At 44.1% G+C, this 20,326-nt stretch overlaps 1 protein-coding gene across 7 annotated transcripts in view; it reads left to right on the top strand.

Annotated features, from left to right (window-relative positions):
* P2RX2 (purinergic receptor P2X 2) overlaps nt 1-7,757 on the top strand; it is a 147,084-nt gene extending 139,327 nt beyond the window's left edge. For all 7 annotated transcript variants that reach the window (XM_068240698.1, XM_068240682.1, XM_068240691.1 and 4 more), the window contains 2 exons: nt 3,186-3,263; nt 7,097-7,757. In XM_068240698.1, coding sequence (XP_068096799.1) covers nt 3,186-3,263; nt 7,097-7,297 — 279 coding nt within the window. In that variant the 3' untranslated portion in view covers nt 7,298-7,757. The remainder of the gene's footprint in view (nt 1-3,185; nt 3,264-7,096) is intronic.
* The last annotated feature ends 12,569 nt before the right edge of the window (nt 7,758-20,326 follow it).

The following is a 20,326-nucleotide window of genomic DNA, read 5'->3' as shown; positions in this document are numbered from 1 at the left end:
TGGCGTTCGTTCACAAAACTTACTTATTTTTCACCTTGAAGCTAGGTACGCACATGAGGTAAAAGTATTTGGAAAGTGAAAGATCAACGGCCAATTTTACCCCCTTCCATGTAGTATAAGAGCACCCTACACAGTCTATTCTATTAAGTTGAGTACCCATCAGATAAAAATCTTTGCAAACTAAGGAATTTATTTGTCACACAGATTTGTTAAGCTGGCCATATATCAGGTGACTTGGCGGCCGAATGACCATCCAATTCGATTATTATAATCGAATAGGATGAAAATTGGTCCCGCCAAGTGCATGCCCAACCGACAAAGCGACCAATTTGGTCGCATGGTCGCTCACGCATGCTGCAAGTTTTCGGGCTGAAGTTGGTTGGTCGGGTGCACGGCAGTACGGCGGCCGGTTTTGGAACAAGCAACGAAACGATGAAACCCCTGTCAGCCTCCACATCTAGCTGGATTCCGCATACACTCATACACGGTAGCAGCGCATAGCGTCTGACGTCAGATGCTATGTGCCGCTAGCGTGTACGCGGCTGTTACCCGGCATGGACGGTCACTGCGCGGAGGCTGCTACAGGACAGGTGATGCATAAATGCACATACTGGGGGGCCACATTTATACATTGAGGGGCAGTGGCGGTGCGGACGTGGAGGGCTCAGCCGATTCCCTGAAGATTTCATGCTAAAATCGAAGGAGAATCGGCCTGTAGTATTTGGGCAGCTTCGACAAGAGACAAATTTGTCTGTAATCAGATTAGATTAGACATAAATTTGTCTTTGTCAAATCGAATCTTTCTAATGTACACATGCAAAAGATCAGTTCCTGAAAAATGCTTTGTCTATGACATCTGGAGATCTCATCTCATACAGTCATCTGCAGAGCAGATCCAACGGGATGGACCTGAGATAAATATCTTTGGTCTGGCTCTTTCGCTGTCTTTTGTGAACTTTTTTACACAACTATATGCAGATTTATGTTTGATCTTTCACTTTTCAAAGATTTATCTCGTGTGTACCCAGCTTTAGAATTCAAAATCTGTTGGCCCTCATACTACATGGAGTTGGTAAATTGGTCTTTGATCTTTCATGTTGCAAAGACTTATCTCATGTGTGTACCAAACTATAAGGAGAGCATAAGCTATTGCCTGAGATAAATCCAATTTTGTTCGGCCAATTTTACCACCTCCATGTATCATGAGGGCTAGCAGATTTTGAATACCATGAACAGATTGTGTAGGTAAGCTCTCATACTACATGGGATAGGTAAAATTGGCCAATCACATTTGGGCATTTACAATTCGCCACTTCACACCTTTAACAGTTTATTGCTCGGTCATACAACTTAGCACCCAAATAAATTTTACCTCCTTTTCTTCTCACAAATAGAGCTTTCTTCTGGTGCTTTTTGATTGCTGCTGCTATTATTAGTTTTTTTATTAATAAAAATATACTGACATTTTTGTAAAAAAAAATTTTTTTAATTGCCCCCCCTCCCCCCTAAATATGCCCTAGACTATGGTACATACACTACACATAAAGATGTATGACCATGGCAGGGATAAAATTGTGAGCCCATCAGAGGGACAGTTAGTGACAAGACAATATATTCTGTATAGTGTTGTGCAAGATGTCAGCGATATGTAAATGTTTATGTGTTAATAAATAAAAAACACAGCCTGCCAGCACTGATCAACCACTGGCAGTTTGTTCGCTGTGCCCTGCTGTTACAGTGCTACAGTGACGGGAGCTTGCGCTCAGCGCTGAGACAGAGCCTCTCTGCCGCTGCCAATGTGGGTTAAAGTACCCATACACTACGTCGATTTCCCATAGAAATACAACAGATTCGATAACTGTGATCGAATCTGCTGTGAAATCGTTAACACAGATGTTGACCGATTGACCGATTTCCATCCAAAATCGATCTATTCAGTCGAACTGTCCAGGCGGACAATTTTGCTCGATCGCCAGCGGGTCGGGAGCGCATAGTTAGCAGCATTCGATACAGCGTCTTCTCTTCACTTCCTGTCCCATCCTGTGAGAAGGCAAAGTTCAAACAGTAGAGCGCCCTCTACTGTTTTAACTTGCGCTTGTCAAAGGGCGGGACACGAAGGGGAAAACGGAGGAGGACACCGGAAGAAGTGAGAGACTGCACGAACCTGGGGACTCGCGCCGGCGGACAGGTAATATCATTGGGACGGTGAGGCAGGCGGCAGCTCCACAGGTTGTGAATTAATTTCATGCTGAAATCGATTCAAAATCTGTGTGCAGAGGCTAAAAATGGAATTCTACACTTACCTGGGGCTTTCTCTGCGCCCCCCCCCCCCCCCCGGTCTTTACGGTAGTGAGCGTTCTGTGCAGTTCTCAAGAGATGGAACCACACTCCGCAGATCGCTCAGGGCTACAGGCACGTGATCCATCCAGGTACGCATGCGCAGTTACGCACAACTCTGGGCAAACCTTATGGAGCTGCCAGTGGGAGCACAGAGGTGACCCAGAGAATGCCGAGGGACCTTACGGGCATCGGGGGACTGGAGGAGGCCCCAGGTAAGTTTAGAATTCCATTTTTAGCTACTGCTCAGGTTCCCTTTAAGCATTTTGGAGAGGATTTTTGCTTTGCTGCTTTCTGGGGGTGCACTCAAGAGCTGAAATATAAATGGCAAAATATGTTGTGGCTGAATATGCAAACCTTGACTTTCATTTTATCACAGCCCTGGTTTGCATTGCAACTTCGGGCTTTTTCTTTACAGAATGAGTTGTTTTGCATAATTACAATGGTTTCTCTATATGCTGTACATTTCTGGTAGATGATCAAATCTGGGGGGAATCGATTAGAAGTTGTTGCGTGTAACGAGTGTTTTACAGTTAGACTTTACCTCTGCTCTGCCTCCAATAGACTTCCAAAACATTAGCCACACCAGGATAGATGAGGCTCTGTGTGTAGTCATCAGACTGCTTTTTTCCAATAGTACATATGATATCTCTGACTTAACTAGATATTAACTGGCTGCTTCCATTACCAAACCTTATTAGTAGAATTAGGATTTTAAAACACATTTTTGTTGCTGCCTTATGAACTATGGTGCATAGTTTTGTGATTTTTCAGTCATTCATGAATGAATCACCAATATATAACCTTCATAGTTTTCAGTATTCATTGAATGGCTTCACCTTTCTTAGGGGTCTGTCTTCTGTGACTGGATATTGCTGACTTTCATGAATAAAGACCACATGTACAGCCTACGGAAATATGACAAGGTAAGCAGCTAACATTATGCAAAATAGGACTATTTATAAAAATATGGTGCCAGGGTGATCTAAATGAACCTAAATACTGTAAAGTCAATCAAGGCTGTGGAAACATTTACGTTTCCATCTTATGATAGCTCCATGTCTTCTTTCATATCATTTGTTTGAAATAGCCCTTTTACTTATGCATATAGAGTGAAACTCTGGCATGAGTCTTATATTGTGCCTCCTTTCAACTGTCTTAAAGCTTTTTCACACAGGAGGCTGAACTGCACGCGTGTCGGACCACAAGCAACTTAAAGGGGCACTATGACCAAAATCAGGGAACTATGGTAACCTGGAAGCATGTACCTAATAAGAGCATCAGATACTAAGCCCTTATTTTATGTGGGCTTGAAAGGTTATAGACAGCATTCTGCAGAGATCCTGCCCATCGTTATTCAAGCTAAGTGGCGTACTCCCCCTCTCAGTATTTTGACAACTGATTTATCCTCTGCTTTCTCCGTGCTTAACCTCTTGAAGACTGCAGTGATTAACCCCCCCCCCTAAGGACCAGGCCTTTTATTGTTAAAATGGCCACTGCAACTTTAAGGCCGAGCTGCAGTGCCGCACAACACAGTACACGAGTGATTTCCCCCCCCCCCCTCTTTTGCCCCCACCAACAGAGCTCTCTTTTTTTTAATTTCATTCCTCCCACCCCCCAGCCAGCCAATAATGGCGATCCGCTGTCATTGGCTTCTGCCTATGAGAGCCGATCGCTCTCATGTGCCCCAGGGGGACAGCCGTGTCACACGGTCGACCCAGTACAGCGCTGATCGCAGCGCTGTACATGTAAATACACGGCGGTTTCGCCGTGTAACAGTCTTCCGAGCGGTCTTTTACTCTGGAACAAATGTACATTGTGTGTGTGTATTGTACATTTTACTTTTTTTTCCCCACAATAGTGGTCCTTTAACCTCTTGAGGACCATGGTGTTAAACCCCCCTAGTGACCAGGCTAATTTAAGCTTAATTGGCCACTGCAGCTTTAAGGCCAAGCTGCAGGGCCGTACAACTCTGCACACAAGTGATTCCCCCCCCCTTTTCTCCCCACCAACAGAGCTCTCTGTTGGTGAGGTCTGATCGTAACCCCCTCTCTTGTCCCCCAGGGGGATAGCCGTGTCACACTGCTGTCCCCAGTACAGCGCTGCTGCTGATCGCAGCGCTGTACATGTAAATGCACGGCGATTTCGCCGTGTAACAGTCTTCGAGACTGAAGGCGGAGCTCTGCTCCACCCACCAGGCAGGAGATGCGCGCGCAATCTCCTGCAAACCGCTTCCCCAGGACTTTACGCCAATCGGCGTTAGCTGGTCCTAGGGCTGCCGCCACGGCCACGCCCATCAGCGTGACGCGGTCGGGAGGCGGTTAAAGGACAACTGTAGGGAGGCTGCCATGTTTTTTTCTCCTTTTGTACAATAGCAGTTGCCTGGCTGTCCTGCTGCTCCTCTGTCTCTATACTTTTAGCCATAGATCCTGAACAAGCATGCAGCAGATCAGGTGTTTCTGACATTAATGTCGGAACTGACAAGATTAGCTGCGTGCTTGTTTCTGGTGTTATTCAGACACTACTGCATCCACATAGATCAGCAGGGCTGCCAGGCAACTGGTATTGCTTAAGGGGGAATACATATGGCAGCCTCTATATACCTCTCGCTACAGTTGTCCTTTAAGCTGTATAGGATATGTAGACTGCTCAGGGTCAGGGAGTGCTGGGGAAGATCATAGCACTGGATACAGAAGGAACCAAATCATTTATCTTGCTTATTTGTTTATCTACGATCTTCCACAGCACTCACTGACCTGCAGCCTGCATTCCAATGTCTTCAGCAAGGAGAGATGAGAGGAGCAATCAGCTATTACCAGTCAGCAGAGGGGGAAGAGAGGGAGGATCTCTACATATGCTGCCTATACCTTTTCAAGCAGACATTTAAAAATACTTAGCATCTGATGCTCCTAATATTAGGTACAGGCTACCGGGATTATCCCAGTAGCCAAATTTTTGCTATAGTGCCCCTTTAAGGCTACAATTTCATGCAGCTGCATGGCAGGGTTTGTAACCTTTTATGCGTCATCATTTGACATGCAGTGGCATTACCCAGTTGCAAAAATGTGACATGTCCTAGCACGGCTGTGGCTACACTCAGATGTGACACAGAATGTAGGCACCACTCCACCGCTGTGCTGAAGGCTAGCAAGCACCTGATCGGTGCACAGGAGCAGCTGACAGGCAGTGAATTCACCTCCTTCAGGCTCCCATCTGAAAGAGGCCTTACTAAGCTGCTTTAATTGCCCAACAGTCACCATCCCCGGTCATGTGGAACGGGATTAGGGAGAATTGATCTTCAAATAACTTATAAAAACTTTTCCTGTGAGATATAAATCTACTTCCCTCTACTGAAGTAGTATCTGGTTGGTAGAGGCTTCCTCACAGATTTGCCTTAATTAGGGCTTGCTTGGTGTTCCCAATTTACAGATCTCACTACACTGGCTGTGTATGCCACATTGCTTTGCACCACAGGAATACAATGCTTGTTAAATGCCAGCCAGAACATTCCAGCTGGATAACATAATACGATATTGCTCTGTGTGGTCTATTTCTCCCTTCTACATAGGTAAATGCAATAGTTTCAAACAAACAAACAACATTTATATCGCGCTTTTCTCCTGGTGGACTCAAAGCGCCAGAGCTGCAGCCACAAGGACGCGCTCTATAGGCAGTAGCAGTGTTAGGGATACTTGCCTAAGGTCTCCTACTGAATAGGTGCTGGCTTACTTCAAGCTTCTAAAATTTGTATTCTTTTTTTCTTCTACTCTGTCATACAGATTTGCAATAATGATCGTCTTAAATTATAATTCTTGATTAATTTTGACAGTTTTTCCCCATATAAACATAATGTTCAGTTATCTGCCAACAGTGCCAAACAGTGTGTTCTGTTGGGGTGAGCACCTGTGGTAGTAACTATCAGTAGTTATCGGGTACGGTCCTCCTGTATGTCTAATTCAATAATGCGTTGAAGGTGGGCATTTGCCAGTACACAATTGCAAAAGTGAAACTTTTTAAATCCTACTTAATAGCGGCAGTTTAGCATAAATTTATAGAACTGCACTAGTTAAGAAAAGTGCAAATCCATCCCTAAACTGCCGCAGATTAAGAAATGTTTAACAGCACTTCTACAGATTGTGCAGTGTAGCCTAGGCATAATTTGTGAAGTGCTCCTCCCCCTGCTGAATTCCTTACTCAGAGCCTGCCAGTATCAATACAGCAGATTTATTGGTGGCCTCAGCAACAGCAATTTCCTTCACACACTGCACTGTCTGAGAAACCTTCCTAACCCCTCCTATTTTAGAACAGTTTAAAAAAGGAAACTGAACTATCTAGTGATTTCTTAAGATGCCGGAGACAGCTCTGGACAGCTTTAGGGTCCTTTTACACTTAATCAGTTGCTCTCAGTTAAAACGGAAAGAAAACACTGATTTTCCCATGTTTTCCTATGGCACCTTTCACACTTAACGCGTTTTAACTGAAATCATCTTCCCAATGCATTGCTATGGAAAAAACGTGTACCAACGCGCACTAAAGCATACTAACGCACACTAACGCATACCAACTGATTAAGTGTAAAGGGGGCCTTAGGATTTCTAAAAACCTACCAATATTTTATCTCGGACACTCTTGACCAGTAACCTCTGGTGTCCAAAGAATTCTTGTTGCATAATACTACGTGATCATGTTTTATACGCTTTTAGTACAAAGCTAGCAGTAATGTTTTGCAGTTATCTGTTGAATGCTCATTGTATTGCAGGTCTGGAAGCTGGAGGAGACTCACACTGCAACCATCACAACAGTCAGCTCTCCGCAAGACTCCCCAGCTACCTCTGAATCTCTTTGTACTAACCATGACCCACCATATAAGGACAGCAGCCCTAGAAAGGACAGTGTTACAGAGGAAGAAGGCCAGCACCAGGTATGTAATGGGAAAACAGAACACCCTCCAGGAAGCTGATATATTCCCATTTCCCCCCTGGAGCCTCTGGAACTGAAGGCCAACATTTTCTCCATGGAAATCATGCACACGGGACTCAGGAAAATTCAGTTATTTGGATCACCCCATGTACATGTCAGAGAAAACGGCTGAAGAAGCTCCTTAGGCCTGAGGTGGACAGGGGAGGGATCAGTGAGAAAAGATAAATACTCTGTGGAGGCTGAACCTGGACATGAGGATACAAGAGGGCAGAGTATGAAGAGTGAGGATGCTGCAATGCTCTGTATTATGGCACAGCAGTAGAAGAGGACCAGGATATGACAGTAGACCACCAGCATTAAAGAGACATTGCTATGGCGCCATGGGGAGGAGGATTTATGTACAAAATTCATGGTGGGGAATTGTTTGTACTGTCTGCAAAGGATAAAAAAAAGATTCCTGAGTGATTTCTACACTAATTACAATGCAGACTTGTTTCTTTTCTCCGGTTCTGATCATGTTTATACATTTCTTATAAAACATTTATTTTTAATCTTTCTAAGCAGGGTTTAATTTTGCTTAGTGCATGAATTCCTCATACTGTTAACAAACCTTTGTTTTACCTCGTCTGATATTCTTTTATGCTCCTCCATCCTATTCTTCTGATTTATCTCTCTTCTGCCAAGCAACCATTTACAAATCATCGGCTCTGTTCTCATTGTAAGTACTGGACTCCACATCTCTCTGGGGATCTATGAGCACGGAAGTGATAAGTAATGATTTGTCTTAGTAGATAATAAGATTTAACAGTAATTATTATAAAGATCAGGCAGTGTGGTCTCAGATTTACCATCCATTACCTCCTCATCTGCTGAGTTCCCTCCTCCACCCACTTTCTCCTCATCTTACTTGGAGAATAAAAGCCTGGTACGTACGGGTGCCTTGAAGCAGTATTATCTGGAGACCTAATAAGTGCTGAGAAGTGTCCATAAATCAGTTATGAAGAGTCTTGTGGTATTAGAGTGCGCATAATGAATGCCCAACCAAAGTCATAACTAGTCATAACTACAGATACTGTATATAGGACTGTGTGATTGTGTGTGAGTGTGTGAGTGTGTGAGTGTGTGAGTGTGTGAGTGTGTGTGTGTGTGTATATGATCAACTAAGTTCAGCAGGCAGAATGAAAATCATGCACTCTTGTACATCACAGGCACAAGGGTTCTGACCGTTACATATCTTATTAACCAATGGTGTTAATACAGTAGAAACTGTTGCAGTTTTTTCTGAACATTGAAATATCTGTATGAATATATATATGTTCTGGTGCCAGATTTGGCATCTAGGTATGTCTCATAGTACCATGGTAGGTGAGTCCAATTTAGCCAGGTAAGGCTTTCCCTGAATAAACCTGTGTCTATATATCTGAGTGTTAGATGTCAAGTATACTGTATGTAGCACATAATAAAGGGACTTGGTGCAGAGAGGTATATCACGTGGCACATCTTTTCCGTATGCACTGGATGTATTATCTCATGGGCCTGGATTAGACAGAAAAGGAATCACACAGAGCATTCTGTTAAAAAAATGACAATGTATTGGTTTATTTTTTACTCTACTGTTTATATTTACCCACTTTCTAGCCTTAACATTTACAGTTTGTTAAGCTGATGTTGAGCACTTTATTTAATAGTGTGAACTTACAGTAAATTTTGCATATGCTATGGATGTATACGTCTGTAGTAAGAGGCAGCAAAGAGTAGTAAAAACATACAATACTGTTTAAAAAGGAGGATAAGTGGCAGACTTACCTTCTAATGAACAGCAGGCCAAAATAAGGTCCAGAAATTCAATCACGAGAACATGTTTTGTGGGCTATTTTAGCTATTTGCAGACTTCCTCAGGTCTGTTAGAAGTATCAAGAACACTGTAAGTGCGGGCAAACTAGGGAGGAGCTCTGTCTACACTTACAGTGTTACATTTTGTGCCTTTAGGTAGAATGTTGGGTTTTCCTCCCTTCTTATATTTGGAGTGTGACTGTTTAGAGAGACAGCTAACCCATCTCCACTTAAAGAGAACCAGAGATGAAGCACCCTCTTGTATTTTACCTTATAAATCAGTGGGAACATGACAGTAAACACCGAATCTGCTCTTTGTTTCATTGTTCTCTAATTAATCTGACTGTTAACACCTCTGATAAAAATCCCCGACTGAGCACTCAGTCTAGCTTTGCTACGGAAAGATTATAGCTGAGTCTGTCTTCTCTGGTGTCTTTTCAACCCCAAGCCTGCCCCCTTGTGGCTCTGCTATAATGACTCAGCTATAATTATTCCCTGCAAAGCCAGACTGACTGCTCAGTCTGGGATTCTTATCACAGTTGATAAGACACTTTTAGCAGTGAGGATAAACAGAGAGCAGGGTAAGGGTTTTCTCTAATGTTTTAGATTAAAAAAAGGTAACTGGAAAATAAACTTGTTTTATGCAATTCTGATCAGTTATATATATCAAACAATTACATGTAAACTTTTCTGAACCATTTCCCCCCTCCCACCGCAGTTGCTCTCTCCTTTGCTCAAGGCTGAATACCTGCGGTGTCATCAGGCTGGTAGTGTTATGTTATATTTGTGATATAGTGGTTGATTCACTAAAGATATTGTGCACAAGCAGTGCGGGTTGATAATAGCGTACATTCCTGTCGGCATAGTGTGCGCTCTTCACTTATGCGCGATCCTTGTATGTGCGGCATGATGGGATGGTAGCACGACCACGATACTTATCATGGTCGCGCTACAGTCACAACGCCCGGTACATACAAGGATCGTGCACGCTACGCTGACAGGATCATGCATAGCGTGCGCTCGCTATTATTAACCTGTGCTGCTTGTGTGCGATACCTTTAGTGAATCTACCCCATTGAGATTACTCATTGTTCTTTTAAAGCACACCTGAACTGAGAGGGATACAGAGGCTGACATATTTAAACTGAATATTTAAAGGACCCCTATTGTGAAAAAAAATGTAAAATGTAGAATACACATACACGATGTACATTTGTTCCAGAGTAAAAAGAGCTATAAATTACTTTTTTTCCTATGTGGCTGTCACTCAAAGTAAGCATTTAAAATCATGACAGATCTGACAGAATTTGGATTAGTCCATCTCCTCATGGAGGGGGTTCTCAGTATTTCCTTTATTCTTTACAGAAAACACCCTGGAAAGGATGTATAAAAAGATGCCAGCCGGTTTCCCAAATCACCTGCACATTATTTTGCCAGTTGGAGTGAGCAACTGCCATTCAATAATAGTTTTTGAAAACAAAGAAAACCCTGAGAATCGCTGTGAGAAGATGGGCTAATCCAAAATCTGTCAGATCTTTCAGAGTTTTACTTATTACTGTAAGTGACAGCAACATAGGAGAAAAGTAATTTGTAGCTCGGTTTATTCTGGAACAAATGTACATTTTATACATATTCATAAACATGTATTTTACCTTTTTTGGTCTTAAATTAGTGCTAATGGCATAAACCAAAAGGTGGTGATGGATATGGGCATGTTGCACATGCAGAACTTGTGCAGACCAGTAAAAATGTGTATCACGTCATTCATCTCTTGCAAAAATTTCCCTTAACGTAAGATCAAGTTCCTGAAATCACCTCTACCCTGCATAGAGGCAATAAGTGAGACCAAGAGTTCAAAATATGTTTAGGCCAATAACAGAAGTTTGGCAAAATGCTAGACTGGAGATATACTCACAAACATGGGTGTACATGGAGATATACTCACAAACTAAGGGCTCTTTTCCACTATGAAATGCGATCGCAATCACGTTTCACTTTCCACCATGCGATTGCGATTGAGCTACTATACACAGTATAGTACAGCTCAATCGCATCCAAAACGCGGCAGGACGACGATTGCGTTTTGACCAAAATCGCATCACAATTGGATCGTAGTAATGGAAATTGCTGCTGCAGTTTCCATTAGTTTAATGTACCTTGCGATTTGTGATCAGAATCAAATCGCAAATCTCAGGGTAGTGGAAAAAGGCCCGAAGGCAACCTCTGTAAGAGCAGTTGGGGGAGCATCAACCCTACCCTACTTGGGTTGTGACCCAGAAAAAGGGGTGACAATCCTCCCATAAGGGTGGACAATGTTCAATAGATAAATGAGATGAACAGGGTGACAAAAAGTTTTAAAAACTATTTCAAAGGGAGAAAAGAGTGTACTAACCTCCAGATAGAAGACACGGTTAGTGTACTTTTAGAAAACTTTATTGAGAAATCGTTATTGATAACGATACACAGGTTGAGTATTGGCTTCAACAAAGTTTTTAAAAAATACACTACATTTCCACTAAGGTGCTGCATCCATTTCTGGATCGGACACGGCACCCATGCTGATGCGAAATTGCTTACGAACCCAACAGCCGTGCCAATTCACAACTATGGATGAGATGTCTGAAAAAATGCAGCAGGATTTTTTCCCCACACTCAAGTTTAGAAGCAGCCCATTGATTTCAATGGCCTGTAATACTGCCTTCAAACTTGCATGTGGGAAAATGGACTGTAATCCCACTAATGGAAACCCAGTCTACCTCTTTTACGTGGAAGTAAGTCCACCATTATATTCCTTTTAAATCGTTTTTTCATTCATTTTATATTTGTTGGCATCTGTGTTTATCTACTTTCTACCTAACATAGGTTACACGTATAGGAATTTTACTGTACCAGAGAAGGCTTTCAGGACTGTGAGGGCAAATGGTACAAGCAAGACTGTTATAATGAACTTTCTATATTGCTGCACTTTATGTTTCAGTAATGATACTCTGGTCTACGTCATTTTATACACCAACATTCCCACTGGAACTGCTTGTGGTGGAATTTTAGAGAAATATTCCTCTAGGTTGTGAGGTTTGTGAACTTGTAATAGTTCAGTAGATGTACTGTGAGTAAATCCTAAAATACAGCAAGTCCACTTAATGAACTGTAATCAGTATATACAGGTACACGGAAATAGTAAAATGGTTATCTGAACTGTTAAACAACCATTATCGCAAAGGGAATAAAAAGGGTCTATACGTTTATAAAATAAAAGCAGTAGCAATTACTTACTTGTAGAGTCTTCTTTACACGTAACCAGTACATACATTAATCAATATCTAGTAGTGGTAGTGTTGCCTTCGTCAGACAAATGACGTAGATGCAGGCCATAGACTTGGGTTGCAGCTCTGGGATGTGTGCCGCTGTCTTATGATCGATCTGAAAATTATCTCATGTCTGTGTACAACATACAACAACCAAACAATGTATGTGTTTTTCTTAAATAAAAGTTATATTTGTGCAACCTTTAACCTACATTTTTTTTTTATAGAAGATATACTTGGCTTACATGCCCAGATGTGTGATCTATCTTAACTAAATCCTAAACTCATTCAAAACAAACAAGCATATACTCACCTTATTAGTTCAGGCCTGGGTTTCTGGAAGGGCCACAAAACGCTCGGGCCTTGGGTGGCTGTAGCCCAAGGAAGAACCTGGATGTGAAAGAGGGGCTGCTACATAAAAGCGAAAGCTGCAAATGAGTAGCAGCATATAAAAAAGAGAAACTAATGCCCAAGGGAGCTGTTCATGAAAGAGAGGGGCTGCAGCACATGGATGTTTCACACGGAAAGGGGGGGGGGGGGACTGCACATGGAATGGGGGGGATGCTGCTGCACATAGAAGAGAGCCCCAACATACTTGGCCTAGGGGCGGAAAAAAATATAAATCTAGCCTTGCCTTAAAGAGAAACTCCGACCAAGAATTGAACTTTATCCCAATCAGTATCTGATACCCCCTTTTACATGAGAAATCTATTCCTTTTCACAAACAGACCATCAGGGGGCGCTGTATGGCTAATATTGTGGTGAAACCCCTCCCACAAAGAAATTCTGAGTACGTTCTCTTGGCAGTTTCCTGTCTGTGAACCCTGTTGCATTGTGGGAAATAGCTGTTTACAGCTGTCTCCAACTGCCAAAACAGCTAGCAGCAGCTACATCACTTGCCAGCAGTAAAAATGTTACCATGTGATCAATGTCAGACTATAAATCAGGAATTTTAAAGATTTTACAATGAGCAAACACTGACTAAATCATTTATACATAATTATTGCAAAAATGAAGCACTTTTTTATTACATTATTTTCACTGGAGTTTCTCTTTAAGGATCCTGTTTTCTCAAGTATTTTGATGCCTCAACCTTCAACTGTCGTGCCCAGTGAATCATCGTTATCACAAAACTATTACACCAGGCCAGATTTGTTTTCAGCCGAGCATTTGGTTGGCATCTTTTACTTTTTGTAATATCAAAATGGACAAAATGTAGAACCTTGAGTTACTGCCACATAAACCACTCTTTTGGCCAATTGCCCTGTTTCTGCAAACATTGCTAAGTCTATAGGCTAATCTGCGGGTGGTAGACTGGACATTATGGAAGGTCAATGACTAATTAAGAGTTGATGCAGGACTAGGGAAAAGTGCATGCAAATGTATTATTTAGCTTGAAAATGGGCTAATCAAATTCCGACTTGGATTTGATTAGTCCAATTTCAGCCTGCATGACTTTGCATACAGCATTGGCAGTGGGTAAAGGTAAAGACTGAAGCTCTAGCCAGGAGATGGGGCAATTTAGGATCATATGACAAGAGGTTGCTGACAGTATGTGCAAGCGTGGCTGCTTTGGAATTCATGAGTCAGTTGTGGTAAAAGGAGTGGACTTAAATGGACACTGTAGGGGGGTCGGGGGAAAATGAGTTGAACTTCTAATGGTCCCCCACAGACATCCTGTCCACGCACAGCCACTCACTGATGCTTTAGCCCCGCCTCCGGTTCACTTCTGGAAATTCAGACTTTAAAGAAAACCTGAACTGAAGATTAAAAGTCAAAATAAGCATACACAAGTCATACTTACCTTCCATGTAGTCTACTCCCTAGGTTCTCAACGTGTGGTACGAGTACCCCAGGGGGTACTTCTGATGGTTCCAGGGGGTACTCGGGCTTGATATACTTAACCAAGAAAAACAAATTCAGAGTTTTAGAATATGATAAAGCTTATTTAAAGAACACCAGGGGCGTAGCAATAGGGGTTGCAGAGGTTGCAACCGCATCGGGGCCCTTGGGCCAGAGGGGCCCCGGGGGGCTCATCCCTCAAACACAGTATTAGCTCTCTATTGGTCCTGTGCTCATAATAATCACTTCTATAGATGCTTTGAATAGTGGTAATAATTAACAAATTGTTCCCCACCCCCTTCTTGCACCTCTGACACTGTATTTGCCTTTGGCAGGTTTTGGTGCGCTGTATCAATTGTTATGTATAGAGTGCTTGGGGGGCCCCAATATAAAACGTGCATCGGGGCCCACAGCTCCTTAGCTACGCCACTGACGAACACCAAATTAGTGATTTAGCTAGTTAAAAGCAACAGAAAATGCTTAGAAATTGTTTAGAGCCAATTGTAATGTACTACGATTAAATATATATTTGTCAAGGGGTACTTGTGATAAGGTTTACTATGTTAGGGGGTACTTGGTGAGTACAGGGATTTAAAAGGGGTACACACCAAGAAAATGTTGAGAAACACTGGTCTACTCCTCAATGTCTTTCTCCTGTCCCGCGTCCTGTTTGTTCACTGTGATCAAGGGAATTTTCTGTCCTCCATTTTGAAAATGGCCATTACCCATAACAGCTTTCTAGTCAGCACACAGTTAAACTGTAACATCGCCCACTTGAGCCATAGGGAAACATGGACATTACCTGGTACATCAGTTTTCCTCTCAGCTATAACTGACAGCAACTGATATTTTACTGTCAGCAACTGATATATTTCAGATCTGACAAAATATTGTCAGAACTGGAAGGGATCATTGTCAGAAGAAAATGGTGAGCTTCTGAGAGGAACTGAGGGCAAGGTAACTATGTAATGTTCATTTGAAGTTACCTCATGTGTTTATTTTAAATATTTTACTCAGTACAGGTTCTCTTTAACATCCCTGGCGTTCTATTAAAATCGCCAGGGAGGCTGCGGGAGGGGTTTTTTTTTTATAAAAAAAAAAACTATTTCATGCAGCCAACTGAAAGTTGGCTGCATGAAAGGCCACTAGATGGCGCTCCGGAGGCGTTCTTTCGATCGCCTCCGGCGCCCAGAATAAACAAGGAAGGCTGATTTTAACATTCCAATTGATGAGCCTACCACCTCTGCTGCCACTCAGCTTCTCTCACTCACCAACTCCCTTGGCCTCACTCAGCATACTAATGCCACAACCCACAGTGCTGGTAATACTTTGGACCTAATTTTCTCCAAAGCCATCGCACTTACCAACCTGGACATTACACCATTCCCCATCTCCGACCACCACCTCATCACCTTCACCCTCACTCCATCCAGCACCCCCTGTCTCCCTCCCCAAACTGGACGTTGGCAGAGAGATCTACGCAACCTTGACCCCAATGTACTAGCCACACCCCTCCACTCTCTCTCCTCCTCCCTCCCCAGCCTAACCTGCCCCAACGAAGCAGCAGCTCAATACAACAGTAACCTCTCCGCAGCCTTAGACCATGCGGCTCCCCTGACCTTTCGTACCAACAGTCGCCCCAACCCCCAACCTTGGCACACTGCCCTCACAAAAAAAATACAAAATGAGACACGAGCTGCAGAACGCAAATGGAGGAAATCCCGCCACAACAATGATTTCCTGGGATACAAGACCAAGTTGCAGACGTACCATACTGCCCTCGCTGATAGTAAACAGATATACTTCACTCACTTGATCGCTACCCAAGCCTCCAACCCACGTCATCTTTTTGCCACCTTCAATGCCCTACTTAACCCCACACCTCCCCCCCCAACCTCCACCCTCTCAGCCACTGACCTATCAAACTACTTTATCAACAAAATTACAACAATCCGGAGGGATATTTCTCTCCTCCACTCTATCGCCCCCGCCTCCCCACCACATCCGACTCCTGCCTCTTTCTCCTCCCTTACCTCCTTCAATCCTGTCAGGGTGGAGGAAGTCAACCAGCTGCTGGCAACTTCACCTGCCACTTCCTGCCCCCTAGATCCGGTCCCATCTGATTCTCTGCGCCCACATTTTTCTGATCTGGCCCCTGTCCTCACCCATCTGTTCAACCTCTCCTTCTCCACCGGCATCTTCCCCTCCATATTCAAACAGGCCACTGTGCTTCCCCTGCTAAAGAAATCTTCACTTGACCCTGCTCTGCCATCCAACTACCGCCCAATCTCTCTCCTCCCTTTTGCCTCAAAAATTCTTGAACGCCTGGCCCTACAACGCCTGACCAACTTCCTTAACTCCAACTCCCTTCTCAATCCCCTGCAGTCTGGTTTTCGCACAGCCCATTCTACAGAAACAGCCCTCACCAAAGTGGTAAACGACCTTGCCCTTGCCAAAGCCGAAGGTAAATACTCCATCCTGCTCCTCCTGGACCTCTCCTCGGCATTTGACACTGTCGACCACTCCCTCCTCCTCCACTCCCTGCAGCTGATGGGCATTCAGGACCTAGCCTTAGCCTGGATCTCCTCCTACCTCTCCAACCGCTCCTTCACAACATTTTTCAATGGCTCCTCATCCGCTCCTACACCCCTCTCAGTTGGTGTTCCTCAAGGTTCCGTCCTAGGACCACTCCTGTTCTCACTCTATACTGCCTCAATTGGTAAAATCATCTCCTCCATGGGTTTCAATTATCACCTGTATGCCGACGACACCCAGATATATCTCCACACCCCAGATCTCTCCTCCTCTACCATGGACAAAGTCTCTGCCTGCCTCACATCCATTTCCTCCTGGATGGCTGCCAGGTACCTGAAGCTTAATTTGGACAAGACTGAGCTTCTAATATTCCCACCCCGCACAGCTGCACCCCTCCCAGATCTGCACGTCACTATTGAAAATACTACTATCCACCCTACCTCCCAAGCCCGCTGTCTAGGCGTTACTCTGGACTCTGAACTTTCCTTTACAGCCCACATCCAAGGTATTGTCAGATCCTGCAACTTCCACCTCCGCAACATCTCCAAGATCCGCTCCTACCTGTCACTTGACACCACTAAACTCCTTATCCATGCCCTTGTCATCTCCCGCCTAGACTACTGCAATTCTCTTTTATCTGGCCTCCCCTCTAACCGTACTGACCCACTTAAATTGGTAATGAATGCGGCAGCCAGACTGATACATTCTTCTCACCGCAGTGCCTCTACAACTCCGCTCTGTAAAGCACTACACTGGCTCCCCATCAGCTTTAGGATCAATTTCAAAATCCTGTGCTTGGCCTACAAATCAGTGCACAAGACCTGCCCGACCTACATCTCTGATCTGGTCCACAGGCACATACCAGCCCGCCCCCTCCGATCCTCCAATGACCTGCGCCTAGTCGCACCACGCATAACTCAGTCACACGCACGATTGCAGGACTTCACCAGGGCTGCCCCTACTCTCTGGAACTCTCTCCCACCAGCCGTCAGACTCGCCCCCACCTTTAATACCTTCAAACAAGCTCTCAAGACTCACCTCTTCACGCTCGCATACCCCCCTACACCAGTATCATAATATGTTCTGTTAGACCCCCTCTCAAAAGACGCACCTATTGTCTCCACCCCACCCTTTAGATTGTAAGCCTCTGGCAGGGCCCTCCTCCCTAATGTATCCATCTTGATTATGCAATCTTACTCACAACCACCCTTCTTGTAGACTCGAACAGTCTCTATCTTGAACTATGACACTGTATTGTTATCAAATCATTTGCATGATCTTGTTTTGTTGTGAGTTTCCGTATGTTCTACCTGTATGTTAACCCATTTATCTATTGTGCAGCGCTGCGTAATATGTTGGCGCTTTATAGATACAATAAATAATAATAATAATAATAATGAGCAGCCTTCCTTGTTTTGCTTATATCGTCGCCATAGCGACGAGCGGAGTGACGTCATGGACGTCAGCCGACGTCCTGACGTCAGCCGACGTCCTGACGTCAGCCGCCTCCGATCCAGCCCTTAGCGCTGGCCGGAACTATTTGTTCCGGCTGCGCAGGGCTCGGGCGGCTGGGGGGACCCTCTTTCGCCACTGCCCACGGTGATCAGGCAGCACACGCGGCTGGCAAAGTGCCGGCTGCGTGTGCTGCTTTTTATTTCATAAAAATCGGCCCAGCAGGGCCTGAGCGGCGACCTCCGGCGGTAATGGACGGATATACTCATCCACACCGTCAAGGAGGTTAAAGTCTGAAAACCACTGCGCCTGCGTTGCTGTGTCCTCGCTCCCGCTGATGTCACCAGGAGTGTATTGCTCAGTCCCAGTATGGTCTGTGCCTGCACAGTACGCTCCTGGTGACATCAGCAGGAGCGAGGACACAGCAACGCAGGCGCAGTGGTTTTCAGACTTTAAAGTCTGAAATTCCAGAAGTGAACTGGAGGCGGGGCCGGAGCATCGGTGAGTGGCTGCGCGTGCACAGGAGGTCTGCGGGCAACCACTAGAAGCCACGGGTAAGTTCAACTCAATTTCCTGAGGCCCCTACAGTATCCCTTTAATGACTTTAGCAAACATTCACAATTCCTCTGCCATGGGGGAGAAATAACAATCCATATTGTAGTGTCCAAATAATGAGTGTGTGAAGAAGGTCTGCTATTTAGCAATATCCATAACTGTGTGGGAAGAGCAGGGCAAGGATTCAGTACAGGACCCTGGAACAGTAGTCAATATAACATATGGTAATAATATTGCATATTTTTTACAATATTATTGTATAAATTATTTAGTCAGTGTTTGCCTATTGTAAAATCTTTCCACACCAATTTACTTTCTGACAATTATCTCAGGTACAACATCTTTAGTACTGACAGGTGATCTCTGCAAAATGTTCGTTTACTGAGAGTTTTAAAGGACATCCGAGGTGAAAATAAATTGATGACAAAAACAATTGTATCTACACTCCTTCTCCTTAAAATGACTTTTTTTAGATATACTACAGTTTTATTTTATATTTGAAATTCGTTTTTAAGTTTTTACTGTTTCATTATCTCTGCTCAATGACACCTAAATTGAAGTATGCCAGAGCTAAAATCTATGAATTATGGACCACATTTATCTCTTTCCTGCTCTCAGAAGCCATTTACTGTCAGGAAAGTATTTTATTGCTGTAATTACTTATCAGTGAGGGTTATGCTATAGTCTGACCCAGTCCCGACCCGGACAGAAACTGTCACTTCCATACCTCTTTTAGGCAGAGAAAGAAAAAAAGGGACACAGCCTAGTTATTTGTGTGCTTGGCACTGTACATACACGTCTATCTCATCGTGTCACGTCACCTCAGTTGTCCTTTAACCTCCTTAGCGGTAACCCCGTGCTACATACGGGGTAGCCGCCGAGGAGGATCACATGGCCCCAGGACTTTAAAAATAAAAATGGTGCAATACGCTTTAGCTAGCGGTTCGCTAGGTAAGCGTATGCACAAAGTTGCTCTGGTCCCCCGCGATCGCCCGTAATAGCCGCCGGCATACGTACCCCCAGCGTTCCCACGCATGGGGCAGCCGCCCAATCGGCTCTAGGCTTTGCGATGACGGCGATCGGGATTGCGGCTGATGTCATGACGTCATCTCCGATCGTCGCCATGGCAATGCCGGAAGCCGATCAGGAAACTGCGCTTTGTGTGGGATCGTGGCGAGGTATGTATAGCCGGCGGCGATTGGCGGGCATGGGGGGACCAGAGTAACCTAATACACACGCTTAGCTAGCGAAATGCTAGCTAAAGCATTCATAAAAAAATTGGGGGGAAAATAACCTCCTGGCAGACGCAGCGTCGGAAACTGCGTACCGCCAAGGGGGTTAAAGGCAGTATCTCCCAGAATGCTTTGGTGGGGAGAATTTTACATAATAAACAGCCTCAGTGGGAGGGTGGGGATACATACCAACATACAGCTATAGGAAGTGTTTCTGATGCTGAAACCAGAATATTTAATGTAAAAGTGGGTATTCTTAATAACTTACTGCATTCTACTATATGTCATTACGGTTCCTCCTGTTGTACTACATAT

Source organism: Hyperolius riggenbachi, chromosome 1, assembly GCF_040937935.1.
Source record: "Hyperolius riggenbachi isolate aHypRig1 chromosome 1, aHypRig1.pri, whole genome shotgun sequence".
NCBI classification, from domain to species: Eukaryota; Metazoa; Chordata; class Amphibia; order Anura; family Hyperoliidae; genus Hyperolius; species Hyperolius riggenbachi.
The sequence above is the reverse complement of the archived record's forward strand: the minus strand, read 5'-3'. Positions and strand labels throughout refer to the sequence as shown.